Here is a 14,187-nt window from a genome sequence, read left to right on the forward strand (position 1 = left end):
TAGTGGTGCTGGTTGGCCTAGAATGTGGGATGTGGTCCCACATTGTGCTCTAGCCTCACAAGAGCAGATGGACGGGACAGGCAGCATCACATTCTTAAGGAAAAACTGGTCATCTGGGTTTTTCACTAACCACCTCCTAGAATACACAGGTGCAATGTCGCACTCGTTTGGAAATTTTGTTTAAAAATGCTCTAATTCTGTAGACGTGTTGGGTACGCAAAAGCAGGTTGATTGAACTGGGGAAAGCTCAACACTCCAAGACATCCGGGCATTTGCTCACGCTGCCCCAAAAGGGGGTCAAGACAGATGGCCCCTTCTGAACTTACCATTTCCCTGTTTAATCTCACCCACTGGTAGCAATACCTTTCAGAGCTATTGTAAGAAGGACAGAGTATAAAGAAAACCTTTGTTAAGCAACTATTTAACTCATTACCCCTACCACATTTCTTAGCCCTGGTCTGGGGGGGTGATTGATTTAAGTTACACAACTTCAGCTACATGAATAATGTAGCTGAAGTTGACGTACTTAGGTCGACTTACCGTGGTGTCTTCGCCGCGGTGAATCGACTGCTGCCGCTCCCCCATCGACTCTGCCTGCGCCTCTCGCAGCGCTGGAGTACAGGAGTCGACGAGAGAGCGCTCAGGGATTGATTTATCGCTTCTAAACTAGACGCGATCAACCCCCCGCTGGATCGATCGCTGCCTGCCGATCTGGCGGGTAGTGTAGAGTTCTTTTAATTTCAATTGCTTAACTAAACAAAAATGATTTGAAAGTAGATTTATAGAATTTATTAAATATCCTTAATTAACACTAGCAACTAATCATATACGATAGAAGGCAAAAATGGTATTGGACTATGATTTGGTTACATAAATTAGAACATTGGTTGATACAGCTGTTTAGGTTTTCAGAATCAAAGTACACAGAATAGAGAATAACACTTATACTCAATTACTGGCTTGGAAAGTGACTTTGTTTAGATTTTTGACTCAGTCCCTCATCCTCACTTGCCAATTAGTTACGGATTTTGACGATGCTAACACAACAGAAGAAGCACAAACCAAGGCTAGATCACAAGACAATTTGGTCAATTATTTACATTCCAGTTCATCAAGGTCTCCTTCCTAATATGTAGTAGTCAGCCCTTGTTGCCCACTTCCCAGTGAATGATTGTCTCAGGATCAGATAAACACTCCTAACTACCTAAAATAAACTCCTACATTATGATAGACTGAGAGCAGTACAAAAATTTTGAAGGCTTGGTCTCACTTTATATCTACATACACCTAGAACTTGAAAAGCAGTATGAAACCATTAACTAGGGTAAACACATGTACAGTTCTACAGTTCACAGTACATGTAGTTAACAGTAACGTCTTCAGTTTTAAATCTACTTTACCACAATCTTAATTGGAACCTGTTCCAAAATAAAGACATACACACTAACTCTGTCAGTCTATAGAGCACATGCACAAGCATGTATGCTTCCTCACTCATTAGGTACTTTGTTTCAAGTGGTGGTCAGTGAGTGATTTGGTTAGTCACCCAAGAGAAAGTTTGTATTACTTCTCACCAGATCTTTACTCAGCCACCAGCCTTTAGCTCAGTTATTATTCATAGCAGGAGTTAACACTGCAAACATAGGTGGAGTGAAGGACAGACAGGACTATAGTCTCTTTCCGATGAACTAGCAGGCAACCTGAATTGCTGGAAAATAAGAGACAGTTAAAGGTGCCTATCCAAGATAGGTACTTTACTTGGAGTCACCAGGAGGCCTCCCAGGTGGCCGGCCTAGGACCTCAGTCATCTTTCTAGGCATCTTTGGCTTTTGGGCAGCAATGTGCTGAAGAAAACAGGCTGTTTTATCCTATCCCATGTGGTCCAACCTGGTTCCTTTTCTTGGAGGTGCTGATGTGGACCATTCAGATGGTGACTCCTATTCTTTGATGCTTTTTAAACTTGTTCTAACAGTCCATTCATTATACAATACAAAGTGACTTCAAGAACTGTTGTTCTCCAGCAGTATAAACTGGAACAGATGTATAAACCTTCCATTTTTGTTCTCCTTGTTTTAACAATAGTAGGACCTTAGTATGTCTGGCTGAGCTGAGTCCATGTGTTATTAAACAAAGTAACATTTCTGATTTATTCCCTTCTGTGATTAAGTGTCCTTATAAACGCACTATTTGGCTTCAGTTGCTTTTATTTACTACCTATTTCAACAGAGGTATATTTTGCTAATGTTATGGCATAGGCATGCTTGATTGTAAATATTAGCCTTACTTCTTCACTTTATTACTAAATTAAATCAATATGAATGTACTCCCTTGCCCTCCCTAACAGGATTCCCCATGAGATAAACCTGTCATTAAAGTTTCTTCATCCAATTAAACATAAGAATTGCCTTACTGGATCATACCAGCTGTCTGTTCAGTTCAGTATCCTCTGTCTGACGGCTTCAGGGGAAGAAATCCTGCTCTGCTAGTTATGGGGTAACCTGTGCTTAGTAGTCAGTGATTGTTTTATGTCTCAAAACATGAGAGTTTAGATCCTTTTTCTAGCTCTCTTTAAGAATATTAATTATAGCAACACTGGCTATTCTTGTTCTCCATGTCAATTTCCAATCCTTTTTTGAATCCTGCCAAGTTCTTGGCTTCAGAGGTCTGGCTTTAGAAATGGGAGGGTAGGTTATCCTAAGTTGCTTCATGCCTAATAAAGTGTGTGTTGGATGGGTCCACTGAAATGAGGTTTTGCTTTGAGTAGCTATGAGTGAGAGTTAGGATTGCACCTTTGGTGAGGTTGTGTGTTTGTCCCTGCCTTTCATAGAAAGGCATTGTGGCTCTGTAGCATACTTAAGTGGCCGCCATCATCAGTAGAAAGGTAGGAAACATATACTGTGGATGACTTTTATAAGCAAACTCCTAGCAGATTAATTGGCAAGAATTGAGAAGAGCGTCAAAATTGGATGCAGGAGCTGGAGGCAGGTGAATCAGGAGGAAATATTAAGAGCTAGACAAGTTGGCTAGAACAGCACAGCAGTAAGTCACATTCAAGATGTTATCATCACAGCCATAAAGGCAAGAGACTATTTCTTTTCAAATGATGCTTCCATTCGGCATACACTAATGGGGCACCAGTCTGTATCAGCTCCATTGTTGCTTGCTCCGAACTATGCCCCTTTGTACTACTTTCAGCAATTCTGATCGATGCCCCTCTTTCTATTTTTGTACGCTTCATATTCCTCTAGGCTCCATGTACCCTCACTCACCAGTGCTCTAATCCAGGAGTTCTCAATCCTTTTCTTTCCGCCCGTCCCCTGTGGGCTCCCATCCCCCCCCAAATGCTGTAAAAACTCCATGACCCACCTGTGCCATAGCAACTGGTTTTCTGAATATAAAAGGCAGAGCCGATGTTAGGGGGTAGCAAGCAGAGCAGTTGCCTGTGGCCCCACGCCACAGGGGCCGGCAAACCTCAGTTGCTCAGATGCTGTGGCTCCAGTGAGTCTAATGTTGGCCCTGCTTGGCAGACCTCCTGAAACCTGTTCACAGCCCACTGGAGGCCACAGAACCCTTTCTGAGAACTGCTGCTGTAGGGAACAGTCCCCAAGGGTTCCCTGCCGAGCTTAAGGGTTCAGTTACTTTCACATTTTTGAGTGCGGGGGAGGGGAGATACAGAAACTGGTTTTAGACCAGCTAGTTTAGAAACCCACTTTATGAATAAACAAGGGCCTGATCTTGCCAACTACTACTCAAGTGAGTCATCTGTATTTGAATAGTCTCTGACTTCAGTGGGACTAGGCACGTGAGTAGGGATTACTTACATGAGTAACAGTTTGAAGGATTGAGGTTTATGCTTTATCAAACAGCCCCCATTATGGTAACCCTAGCCTCAGTTTGCTGATATGGTTTGACATGTCAGAATTATTTAACTGCTGCGTAGCTCGACCAGCAGCCCATCCTGTTCTTCCCAGCACGAGGTGGTATGTTAAGAAATGACTTGACATTCTCGTTCTGAAAAGCAGCTCGCTGCCTTAACCAGTGAGCAGAGGTGAGCACTTTGCAACCGGTGTGGCTTTGTCTCCTTCTCGCCAACAGGAAAAGAAGAAGAAAAAGAAACACAAGAGCAAGAAGTCATCAGAGTCCGACAATTCAGACAGCTCCGACTTGGAGAGTGATGGGGCTCAGCCAGCCAGCAAGAGGGCCAAGCGTTCGGAGAAAGCTAGTAAGCCTCAGAAAAAGAAGAAGAAAAAGAAGCACAAGAAAAAGCACAAAGAATGAGAAGAAGAGGAGCTAGAAAGGGGCACTGGTGTTGTCATCTCCCTGCCTGTCTGCTCTAGCCTTCTAGAGTAAACTATCCGGAGAGAGTAGAGTTAAATCACTATACGCTTCTTTCAGGAATGAAGAGCTTCCTTCTTAAAGCAGCATTCAGTCACTGATGTTAAAGATGTTGACTATGAAATTAATTATCCACTGTAAAGTTACACAGGCTGCCATTCTCCTGCTGAGAGGCCAATGGTTCTGCCTGCCAAAATAGATTAATTATACCCATTCATCAGTGACTCTCCCATCCTGTAAAGCTTCACGTTCCTCTGAGTGAGCTGCCAGGGCTGCAGTGAGTTCCTTTGAAACGGCAAGGAGTGTGCAGGACAGCAGCAGCGTATCCAGTGCCTGTCAAAGGGTGACAGCTGTGCCACTCGGGTTTGGTCCCTGCAAAACATTAGAGGGAGCCACTCACACACCCTGTCAGCTGATTGTCTAGTCATGGGCACTGCCTCCCTGCTAATTGTTACAGTTATCACCCCTCCGCATCTCAGTCCTGCTCTATGCACTGTTTTTTATCCATGTTACTATGTGGCTGGGGGTGTGATTTTTGTTTGCCGTAGAGTTATACTGGGGTAGCTCCTAGTGTGAACTCCATTATGCCCTTATCATAGGCGCTGACTGCATGGGTGCTCTGGGGCTGGGGCAGCCAGGGGGAAAAAATAATAGTGGGTGCTGAGCATCCACCAGCAGTCCCACAGATCAGCTCCTTCCCCTCCCTCCCAGCGCCTCCCGGCCGCCGCGATCAGCTGTTAAGTGGTGTGTAGGAGGTGCTAGGGGTGAGGGGGTGGAACGGGGCAGGAAGAGGCAGGGTGCGGTGAGGGCAGAGTGGGGGTCCAGCACTCCTGGGGAAATCACAAAGTTGGTGCCTCTGGTCCTTATACTGATACAGCTTAATCCCCTGCCATGCAGGAATGGCTGTACCAGTATAAGGCGTCTTTATAGGAAAGTACATCCACAGTAGGGGGATTGTATTGCTTTAACTACACTGGGATAATAAAAGCAGAAAAACTTTTGTGTGTAGACAACCCCTCAATCTTGTCCATTCTGTCTGCTAGCAGTGGCAGAGGGTTGGCAACAAATCAGCTAAATTATGTTATGGAGACACTCAAGGTGAACATTAGCTTTGTCAGTATTGCTAGCTGTGTAAATTATGAAAAATAAACCTCTGAAATGCTAAATTACATTCTTCTGATGCTGTTTTGATTTTTTTTTGGTTGTATCTACACTCCAGACTCTGCTGGCATACCTATGTCAGTTGGGGGTGATTTTTGTCTGACAGAGCTGTGCCACAGTTATACCAGCAAAACCTCACTTTTACCGCTATAGCTTGTCCCCTGTAGGGGGTGGCCTTACCATTCCAGCAAAAGCTCAGCTTTGTCAGTAGAGCTGTGTTCACACTAGGAGCTCTTTGCTGATCTAGTGTAACACTGTTCCTATACCAGTAAAGTGTTCCTGGGGTAGCTACAGTCGTTTGTCTGGGGCAGCAAAACAAAGGCCTTGTCTAAACACACAAGTTGCAATGGTTTACGGGTGTATTTCAGAGTAGTTGAAACCTGTTTCAAATCCATGTAAGATAAACCTCTGTAGACCACCGTTAAGCTGAACTAAGGGTTGTCCCCATAGGGGGTTTGCATCAGTTTCAAATACCACCTTTAGTTAAAATGCTGCAGCTTTCTCATATAAATCTGCCCCAGACTGGTCAACTGACCTGACAAGGAAAAAAGGTGGCTTTGTACTGTCTTGCTAGTCTGATGTACAGAAAGAGAGCAAGTCTGAAAGTCTCTCTTGACAACTGAAGAACTAGAAGGATTCAAGTCAGAAAATATTATGATCATCTAGTCTAGCCTCCTGCATGACGTGGGCCAGAGAATGACATCCCTGACAACAAGGGTGGTTCCTAATTGAGAAGATAAGTGATTCTTACTCTCATTTAAAACTCTGATACACCTATTTAACTCACTAGGGAGAAAATCTCTCGGGGAAAGCCCTGGGTGCACTGAGGAAATTCACTGCAGTGTAAAAGGATATGCCAACTCTAATGTGACTGCACTGAACTGATGCAAAGTAGGGCTTCCATCAATACAGCTAAACCAGTAACGTACTGAAGTAAGCCACATGAGTGGAAACCCTGCAAAACCTTTTGTTTGTACACTGCAGAGTACAATGGGGGCCCTGATCACTGACCAGGCCCCTAGCCACTACTACAAGATAAATTTTAGTGCATTTGCAGCACCAGATTGAATTTCCTCAAGGTAGACAAGGCTTAAGAATTCAGCCCTAGATTGAAAGAGCAGGCTATCGAGAGAGCTCTCATTCCACATGTGTTCTTCAGCGAAGTCAGGGAAGACCAAACATTTCTGCCACTTATAAGGTCTTCAAGCACTGGTGGCGTGGTGTGATATGCTTCACTTGAATTTTCAGTTCAAAATCAGACTCTTTGAAAACTCCCAAAGCATGAATCCTTCGTTATCGAAAACTCATTTCCCAAACCTCAGTGTGACGGATCTAGCTGAGCATCCCTTTCTCCTAACTTTGATTTCCCATCTTCCCCTCTGCTCATATGCGCAGTATCATGCTTACGCTATACAGCAGCATTCTCTGCTGAAGTTGTGGTGTAAGGATTTGGTTATGTGGAATGATGTGTGTGTGTGTATATATAAATTATACTCTGAACAACTACTAGTAAAATTGCAGGTGCAAAAATATAACAGCCCGGAGAAAACCAGGCTAGATTGTGACCCGTGCTTTCATGGCAGATACTAATCCATTGCAGGGGGACCACTAACAATGAAATCTTGAAGTGAGTCCTGTGTGGTTGGAGTAAAGAGACATGTTTGAAGGCTGCGTCATTGTGAGGTCTTCATACTAAACTTGGGGGCAGGCTGGAATTGCAATTTCAGCTTGCTTTTCTCTGTAGTAATCGTAGTGGAACACTGTCTTTTTAAACCACCGTGGCACCCTCTTAGCTGCCTGGTTACAAAACAAACGGGAACAGTGCCTGTTATGTCTGCATTTGGATCCAACTTTCCCCAGAGTAGTAGACATCTGTGTTGCCTGAACAGGCTCCTTAAAGGTAAGTCAGCCCTGGGAAAATGTTTTTCTCCTTCCTTAGCTGCAATTCTACCTGGGGCCAAGGCCCCTAGAGGGAGTGTAATGCAAAATGTGAACAAAGACAACTCATGGAGATGGAATGGGGAGGGAACTGGAGAGACTTGTGGAGCTGTATCCAGGTGAGTAGCAGCATCCCTCTGTTTTTCAGGACCCTTGAACCTAGCAGCTAGCATGTGATCCTAAAAGACCCAACTGCTGCTCAGCTTATTGGCAAATTGGAGGGGGACTGAAAGAAGATGGTGGAGGGACTGATCCAAGATTAAACAGTGTTTGATCAATCAATGACTAGAGTGTTGTGGAGTAGGTGTATTGAGGCCTTATGTCTCTGGCCACACTGCGTATCCTCAAAAAGAACAGGAGTTCTTAGAGACTAACAAATTTATTTGAGCTTAAGCTTTATGGGTATCCTGTTGTTTTTCCACTGGCGGGAGCACTAGTAGAGAGGCCAGCAGAGACCACTGATATTTTAAACACCAGGCTGCTTTGACCTGCTCTGAGCAGGGCTACGACTGTAGCTGGCTAGAAAACAGCCTTTCCCTCCCTGGAAAAATCTAGAATTTTTTAAAAGAATATTTGTTCCGGCCTGGCTGCCCAGTGAGCCTGGAAGCGAAGGCTGTATTAAGCTGCTCTGCCTTCCTTGCTAGGGTTTGTTGGTCTCTGCAAGTCCAAAGCCTACAGTATTACCGAAGCAGAACCCACCCCTGGCCCAGAGCAGAGAGTGAGGCCCATAGCTAGAGCTGCTGAAAATTAGTCCTGGTATGGAGATGGCTTGTGAGCCTTTCCCAGAGCAAGCCAGACACCAATCTGTAACAACTTTGGTTTATTATTTTCCGCATGGGGTTTTACAAGATTAAACAAAAACACAGTACCACAGAAAGCAGAGTCACGGGCAGAAGGGGAGGGCTCACCAGCACTGGCTCCATGCTCAAATATTCAGTTGAATACAAATTGGGGGGGAGGGGGAATAGGCAATTCAGTGAGTTCAGCACCGGGTGATCAGCAGAGAGCTGACATCTATGTTGCCTTTTCATACGTGCGAGTGCAGACAATAGTGCCCATGGTGAGAGTCTGGAATCAGAAACAAAACAAGGGAGGTTAGAGGAGGATTTGGGGTCAGTCCCTCGTCAGGAGCTTCACAGCTGACTTTCCCCCCCCCAGGTTCTGTCAGGCATTCACCGCAGGGCACGGCAACTTAAGCTGCATTTCAGGGAATTAACAGATCTTGGGATCTGCCCCCTAGCTTCTCTCTCCGCTTTTAACCTATCCCTGTAGGACAGATATTCAGCCAGCTGTTCTGGTTCTTCTAACCCGTCCAAGGCCTGGTCTACACTTGTTGGACTGGTTTAACTGTGGGTTGAGAGTGTATCTTTATACCGGTACCTCCCTGGTATATGTTGGTATAAATGTACCTTATTACCAGGATAGCTATTTCTCTTTCTGGTAAGGGAATATGCACCTTTATGCTGATGTATCTTCTTCCACACAAGGGGCTTTGTACTGCTTTAACAGGGCTAGTTAAAGCAGTTACAACTTACTGCTGTAGACAGCCTCTAAGCTTATCTGATGCCACCCACTGATTGGCAATATCTTGAGTGAATGGAAAGGCAGGTGCTGTTAGCAGATCCTAGGAATGCTTTTGCCCTCTTACCAGAATTAACTTCCCATCCTCTAGTTCTCGGACTAACGTCGTCTCCTTTCCATCCCATTTCTGCACATGGATAAGTTTTCCTCCATCTAGTGTCACAAGAGACTGCAGGGGAAGAGAGAGATCAAAGCGCATAGCACAGGAGCAGCACAAGTGGTTTAAAACGGGGCAATAAAATAGATCCTGCGTGGGGTAAAGGTTCGGGCACACGCAGCGTCTCTGCTTGCACATCCCCAAGGATTTGCCCTTGAATCCAGGTCAGCAAGACCTTTCATGTCTATCAAAGGGGTGAATGCCTGGGAACTGTGAAACCAAGGAAGGGGTGCAGGCAGAGTGGTGTCATTGCAGAAAGAGCCATCAGAATTAGCTCAGGGCTGGAGGGGGGGATTTTTAGATCTCACTGATGCTTGGTTGTTCACTGCTGCAGCTAGAGTAGGGCAGAGCATTCGCCCAGCCATCCTAGTGGCTGTATTTTGGTGGCTTGTACAAATGAAGTTTCTTGGTAGCTGCAGAGAGAATGGACCCTGCCCTCCCAGCTGCTAGAATTAGTTTACAGGGACAGTCATGGTGGCAAAGAGAGAGATTTTAATCAGGCCCAGAGCTACCGGGGAGCAAAGGGGACATTCTATCTCCCCCTCCCAAAAGATCATCAAAGGGTCCTAAATTGTGAGAGAGGCTAAAATATGAACCAAGTTGTCCAACGAAAAGCCATGAACAGCGGCAGATGGGAGAGTCTTCATCCTCGACATGCATTCTAAATCACAGCAAAATATTGACACCAGAGCTACGTTTTATTTGTAAACTCTTAAAATCCAAGATTTTCCAGGAGTTTCACCAGCCCCTGGACTTCTGGAAGATGGGTTGTTTTTTAAATAGCGATATCCAGGGGCCTCAAAATACCATTCCCCCCCGTAAATCATGGGACCCTAGAACTGACCCTGAGTTTAATGGTGCATCTTGACATGAATTTCCTGGGTAAGTTAATGTCAAAAAAGGGAGGAGGAGGAGGGAGTTTTTCCTACCCTTTGGTCCCACCTGAGGCTGCTCTTGCCTCAACCTTAAATTGAAGGGGCTGATTAATGTCCAGGGGGAATAAACGCTCAGGAGATCTACTGGGAAGATGGGGCGGGGGATGTTGCGGTTGTTATGTGAGAGTTTGGGGGTGGCCACATTGGTTTGGATAAGGAAAGGGTAGCCCAAGCTGCTACAGACCAGAGCAGAAGTTCGGTCGGGTTTGGAAGACTGAAGTGTGTCTGTTCATTGTGGCTGATGAGAACAGGTGTCGTTCTAGTGTCTCTCCCACAGCAAGGAGGGGATTGTCCAAACCTGCTCTCTCCTGGCGTGGCCTTCACTCCAACCTGACAAAGCCCCAAGGCTTCAATTACAAATGCAAACCCTGTCCTGAGACACCTAATCCCAGGGCTTTTCAGCCTTGGTTCCTAGCCCTCCCTCAGGGAGCCACTCTGTCTCTTATAATAGAGTTGGTGCTGCTTGAGTGACCCCCACCCTGCTCTGACTCCCGGGATGAATCAGACAGGCAGCTCTGCACCTGTGTGTGTGTACGTGGGAGGGCAGGTGGATGACTCAGAGGTCCACTGAGGCCAGTGAGCAAAGGTGTCACTATTCTTTACGCTCCGCATCTAGAACAGCGTGCTAATAACGGTCACCCTTTGCTCAGGCCCCAAGGACTGATGGTCCTGGTGATCGCTGTGGCATGGTGTGTGAGTGGCCATGGCTTCATTACCTCTGCTTTCCCCCCACCGCTTGCTTCACCACCTCCTCAGAGCTGCTTGGGCTGTTCAGAGAGGACTGAATCACGAAGGCCTCTTTATTTAATCACTGCCCAGCTGGTTGCTCAGATGAGCCAGTTTTCCCTTGGAAATGAGAGCTGTAGAGGCTGAATTTCATCTCCCCATGAGCTGCTTATTGACAGGGGTGGGGGACTCAGGTCACAGTGTCACAAATGGGTTTCTGAGCAGTGTAATTAAAGCTTGATGGTTCCCTCCACCTGCCCCGGCCTTGGCAAGGCTTTGTTTACACTGCGTCTTGTGTTGACACTGGCCTAACAGCCGGGCCTGGCCATGGCTAAGGTCAGCGTGACAATTCTCTTGTCTAAAGAGCCAGAGAACCCCCGTGCGATCAGGTGCTGTGAGGCCAATCCGGGTCCCTCTCAGGCCAGACAGCCTCCTGCCCTCTGGAGACGGGCTGCATTCCCCAACCCCCCTCCTGCTGCTGTCCCAGTGTGCTCCTTCTGCATGTGTTTGCAATAAAAACTTCCTCTTCCAGGCCCGCAGGGACGGGCTTGGGCTGCAGGACTCAGCTGCTGCTTTCCAGCACCCCAATGCCTAGGGAGTACCCATCTCTGTAGGATGCAGTTACCCCCAGCCACCCTCCTGGAACATTCTGGGAGGCACCTCTAGGGCTCTCTAAACTCCTTGCTGAACCCCCCAGATTGTTCCATGGCTCCCGGCTGCTAATCCTGCTTAAATATGAGACCCCCACCAAGCGCCTTCTCGCTGGTGATCCTGCCTCACTGCTCTCTTCCCTGGTCTGGGCCACCCACCAGCTGCAGGCATGTTCCCACTAGAGCAGGTGGCCTCCTAGCCTTTTGGTGCTCCAGGCACCTGGGGGGATACACAACTTGCCCTCTCTCAAAGTGGGAGCATTGGGCAGAGGGCAGAAGGCTTCATAAAGGCAAGAGAGAGGAATGGTGCAGCAGCTGGGTGGGACAGGGGGGCCTCTGTGTGATGTTTCACAGCACTTTTGGGGGAAGCTTAAACAGATCCTAGGACCTAGAGATGGCAGAGATCTGGCCAGCCCACTCCTGTTCGCAGTGAGAGCAGCATCAGACCCCTGCCATCCCTGTCCAGGAGGTGGGAACCACAGCAGGGTTGTTCCCTGCTGTATATCTGGGAGATCTATGTAGGGTAGCTTTGAGTGTCCCAAGGAACAGGACTTCCCAACCTCCAGGAAACGAGTCCCCAGCCTTGCAGATCTCACCATTAGGGAAATCCCTTCCCCAAATGCCATCTGCTGGCTGCCCCTTGGACTGTCCCACCCAATCCCCATCTCCCATTGGTGCAAACCCTTCCAGACAGCAGCACCCACCCAGAACTGGGGCTTTCATTAATTGCTCTCCTAAGCCCCCTAAACACTTGTCCCTGAATCGATTCCATTCCTAGCCCCCTCTCCCCTTCCGAGCCATGAGCTTCTCACCCCTGCTTAGCAGAGATCCTCTGTCCTAAGAACATAAGAACGGCCATACTGGGTCAGACCAAAGGTCCATCTATCCTGTCTTCTGACAGTGGCCAATGCCAGGTGTCCCAGAAGGAATGAACAGAACAGGTAATCATCAAGTGATCCAGCCCCTGTCACCCATTTCCAGCTTCTGGAAAACAGAGGCTAGGGACTCATTCCTGCCCATCCTGGCTAATAGCCATTGATGGCCCTATCCTCCATGAACTTATCTAGTTCTTTTTTTGAACCCTGTTATAGTTGTGGCCTTCACAACATCCTCTGGCAAGGAGTTCCACAGGTTGACTGTGTGTTGTGTGAAAAAATACTTCCTTTTGTTTGTTTTAAACCTGAGGCCTATTCATTTCATTTGATGACCCTTAGCTCTTGAGTTATGAAAAGGAGTAAATAACACTTCCTTATTCACTTTCTCCACACCAGTCATGATTTTCTAGACCTCTGTCATATCCCCCCCTTAGTCATCTCTTTTCCAAGCTGAAAAATTCCAGTCTTATTAATCTCTCCTCATACGGCAGCCATTCCATACCTCTAATAATTTTTGTTGCCCTTTTCTGAACCTTTTCCAAGTCCAATATATCTTTTTTGAGATGGGGCAACCACATCTACACGCAGTATTCAAGGTGAGGGCGTACCATGGATTTATATAGAGGCAATATGGTATTTTCTATCTTATTATCTTTCCCTTTCTTAATGATTCCCAACATTCTGTTCACTTTTTTGACTGCCGGTGCACATTGAGTGGATGTTTTCAGAGAACTATCCACAATGACTCCAAGATCTCTTTTTTGAGTGGTAACAGCTAATTTAGACCCCATCATTTTATATGTATAGTTGGGATTATATTTTCCAATATGCAATACGTTGCATTTATCAACATTGAATTTAATCTGCCATTTTGTTGCCCAGTCACCCAGTTCTGAGATCCTTTTATAGTTCTTCGCAGTCTGCCTAGGACTTAACTATCTTGAGTAGTTTTGTATCTTCTGCAAATTTTGCCAACTCACTGTTTACCCCTTTTTCCAGATCATTTATGAATATGTTAAATAGGACTGGGCCCAGTACAAACCCCTGGGGGACATCACTATTTACCTCTCTCCATTCTGAAAACTGACCATTTATTCCTACTCTTTGCTTCCTATCTTTAACGAGTTACCAATCCATAAGAGGACTTTCCCTCTTATCCCATCACTGCTTATTTTGCTTAAGAGCCTTTGGTGAGGGACCTTGTCAAAGGCTTTCTGAAAATCTAAATACACTATATCCACTGGATCCCCTTTGTCCACATGATTATTGACCCCCTTTAAGAAGTCTAGTAGATTGGTGAGGCATGATTTCCCTTTACGAAAACCATGTTGACTCTTCTTCAACAAATTAAGTTCATCTATGTGTCTGACAATTTTGTTCTTTACTATAGTTTCAACCAGTTTGCCCAGTACTGAAGTCAGGCTTACCGGCCTATAATTGCCAGGGTCTCCTCTGGAGCCCTTTTTAAAAAGTGGAATCTCAGATGCATGGCTGGAAAGGGTTAAATATCCTTCAAAATAAATAACCCACAGAAGACATGAGGGGAGATAATGTTTGTGTTTTTGTGTATTTACATATGTATGAGTAGGGTCAACAATGTAATCAACAGTCCCTGTCTATGCTGTACTCTGATAATTCAGAGGTCAAAAGAAGATCCTAGCATTTAAATGAATTGTAAACACAGGATATCTCAGTATTCATCTCTCTTTGAAATGTATAGCAAATAATCTGTGAATGGTGGAGGAACAAGCAAATGGCCTTATGTTAATTCGTATAGCTAAGTACCGATGATGGACATCCTTCAAAGTCATCCTAATTGTTCCCCGAGG

General features: G+C 45.9%; 2 protein-coding genes across 6 annotated transcripts in view; one reads left to right on the forward strand and one right to left on the reverse strand.

Moving 5' to 3' along the window:
• The window catches only part of ZCCHC17 (zinc finger CCHC-type containing 17), a 32,061-nt gene extending 26,555 nt beyond the window's left edge, over positions 1-5,506 (forward strand). For 3 of the 4 annotated variants that reach the window (XM_073317776.1, XM_073317774.1, XM_073317775.1), the window contains exon 8: positions 4,096-5,506. In XM_073317776.1, coding sequence (XP_073173877.1) covers positions 4,096-4,278 — 183 coding nt within the window. In that variant the 3' untranslated portion in view covers positions 4,279-5,506. The remainder of the gene's footprint in view (positions 1-4,095) is intronic. The other variant, XM_073317777.1, reaches the window with a different exon arrangement.
• A 2,733-nt stretch (positions 5,507-8,239) lies between these two features.
• FABP3 (fatty acid binding protein 3) overlaps positions 8,240-14,187 on the reverse strand; it is a 106,522-nt gene continuing 100,574 nt past the window's right edge. For both annotated transcript variants that reach the window (XM_073317769.1, XM_073317770.1), the window contains exons 3-4: positions 9,083-9,184; positions 8,240-8,502 (exon numbers count right to left, since the gene is read on the reverse strand). In XM_073317769.1, coding sequence (XP_073173870.1) covers positions 8,449-8,502; positions 9,083-9,184 — 156 coding nt within the window. In that variant the 3' untranslated portion in view covers positions 8,240-8,448. The remainder of the gene's footprint in view (positions 8,503-9,082; positions 9,185-14,187) is intronic.

Source organism: Lepidochelys kempii, chromosome 19 (assembly GCF_965140265.1).
Source record: "Lepidochelys kempii isolate rLepKem1 chromosome 19, rLepKem1.hap2, whole genome shotgun sequence".
NCBI lineage: Eukaryota > Metazoa > Chordata > Testudines > Cheloniidae > Lepidochelys > Lepidochelys kempii.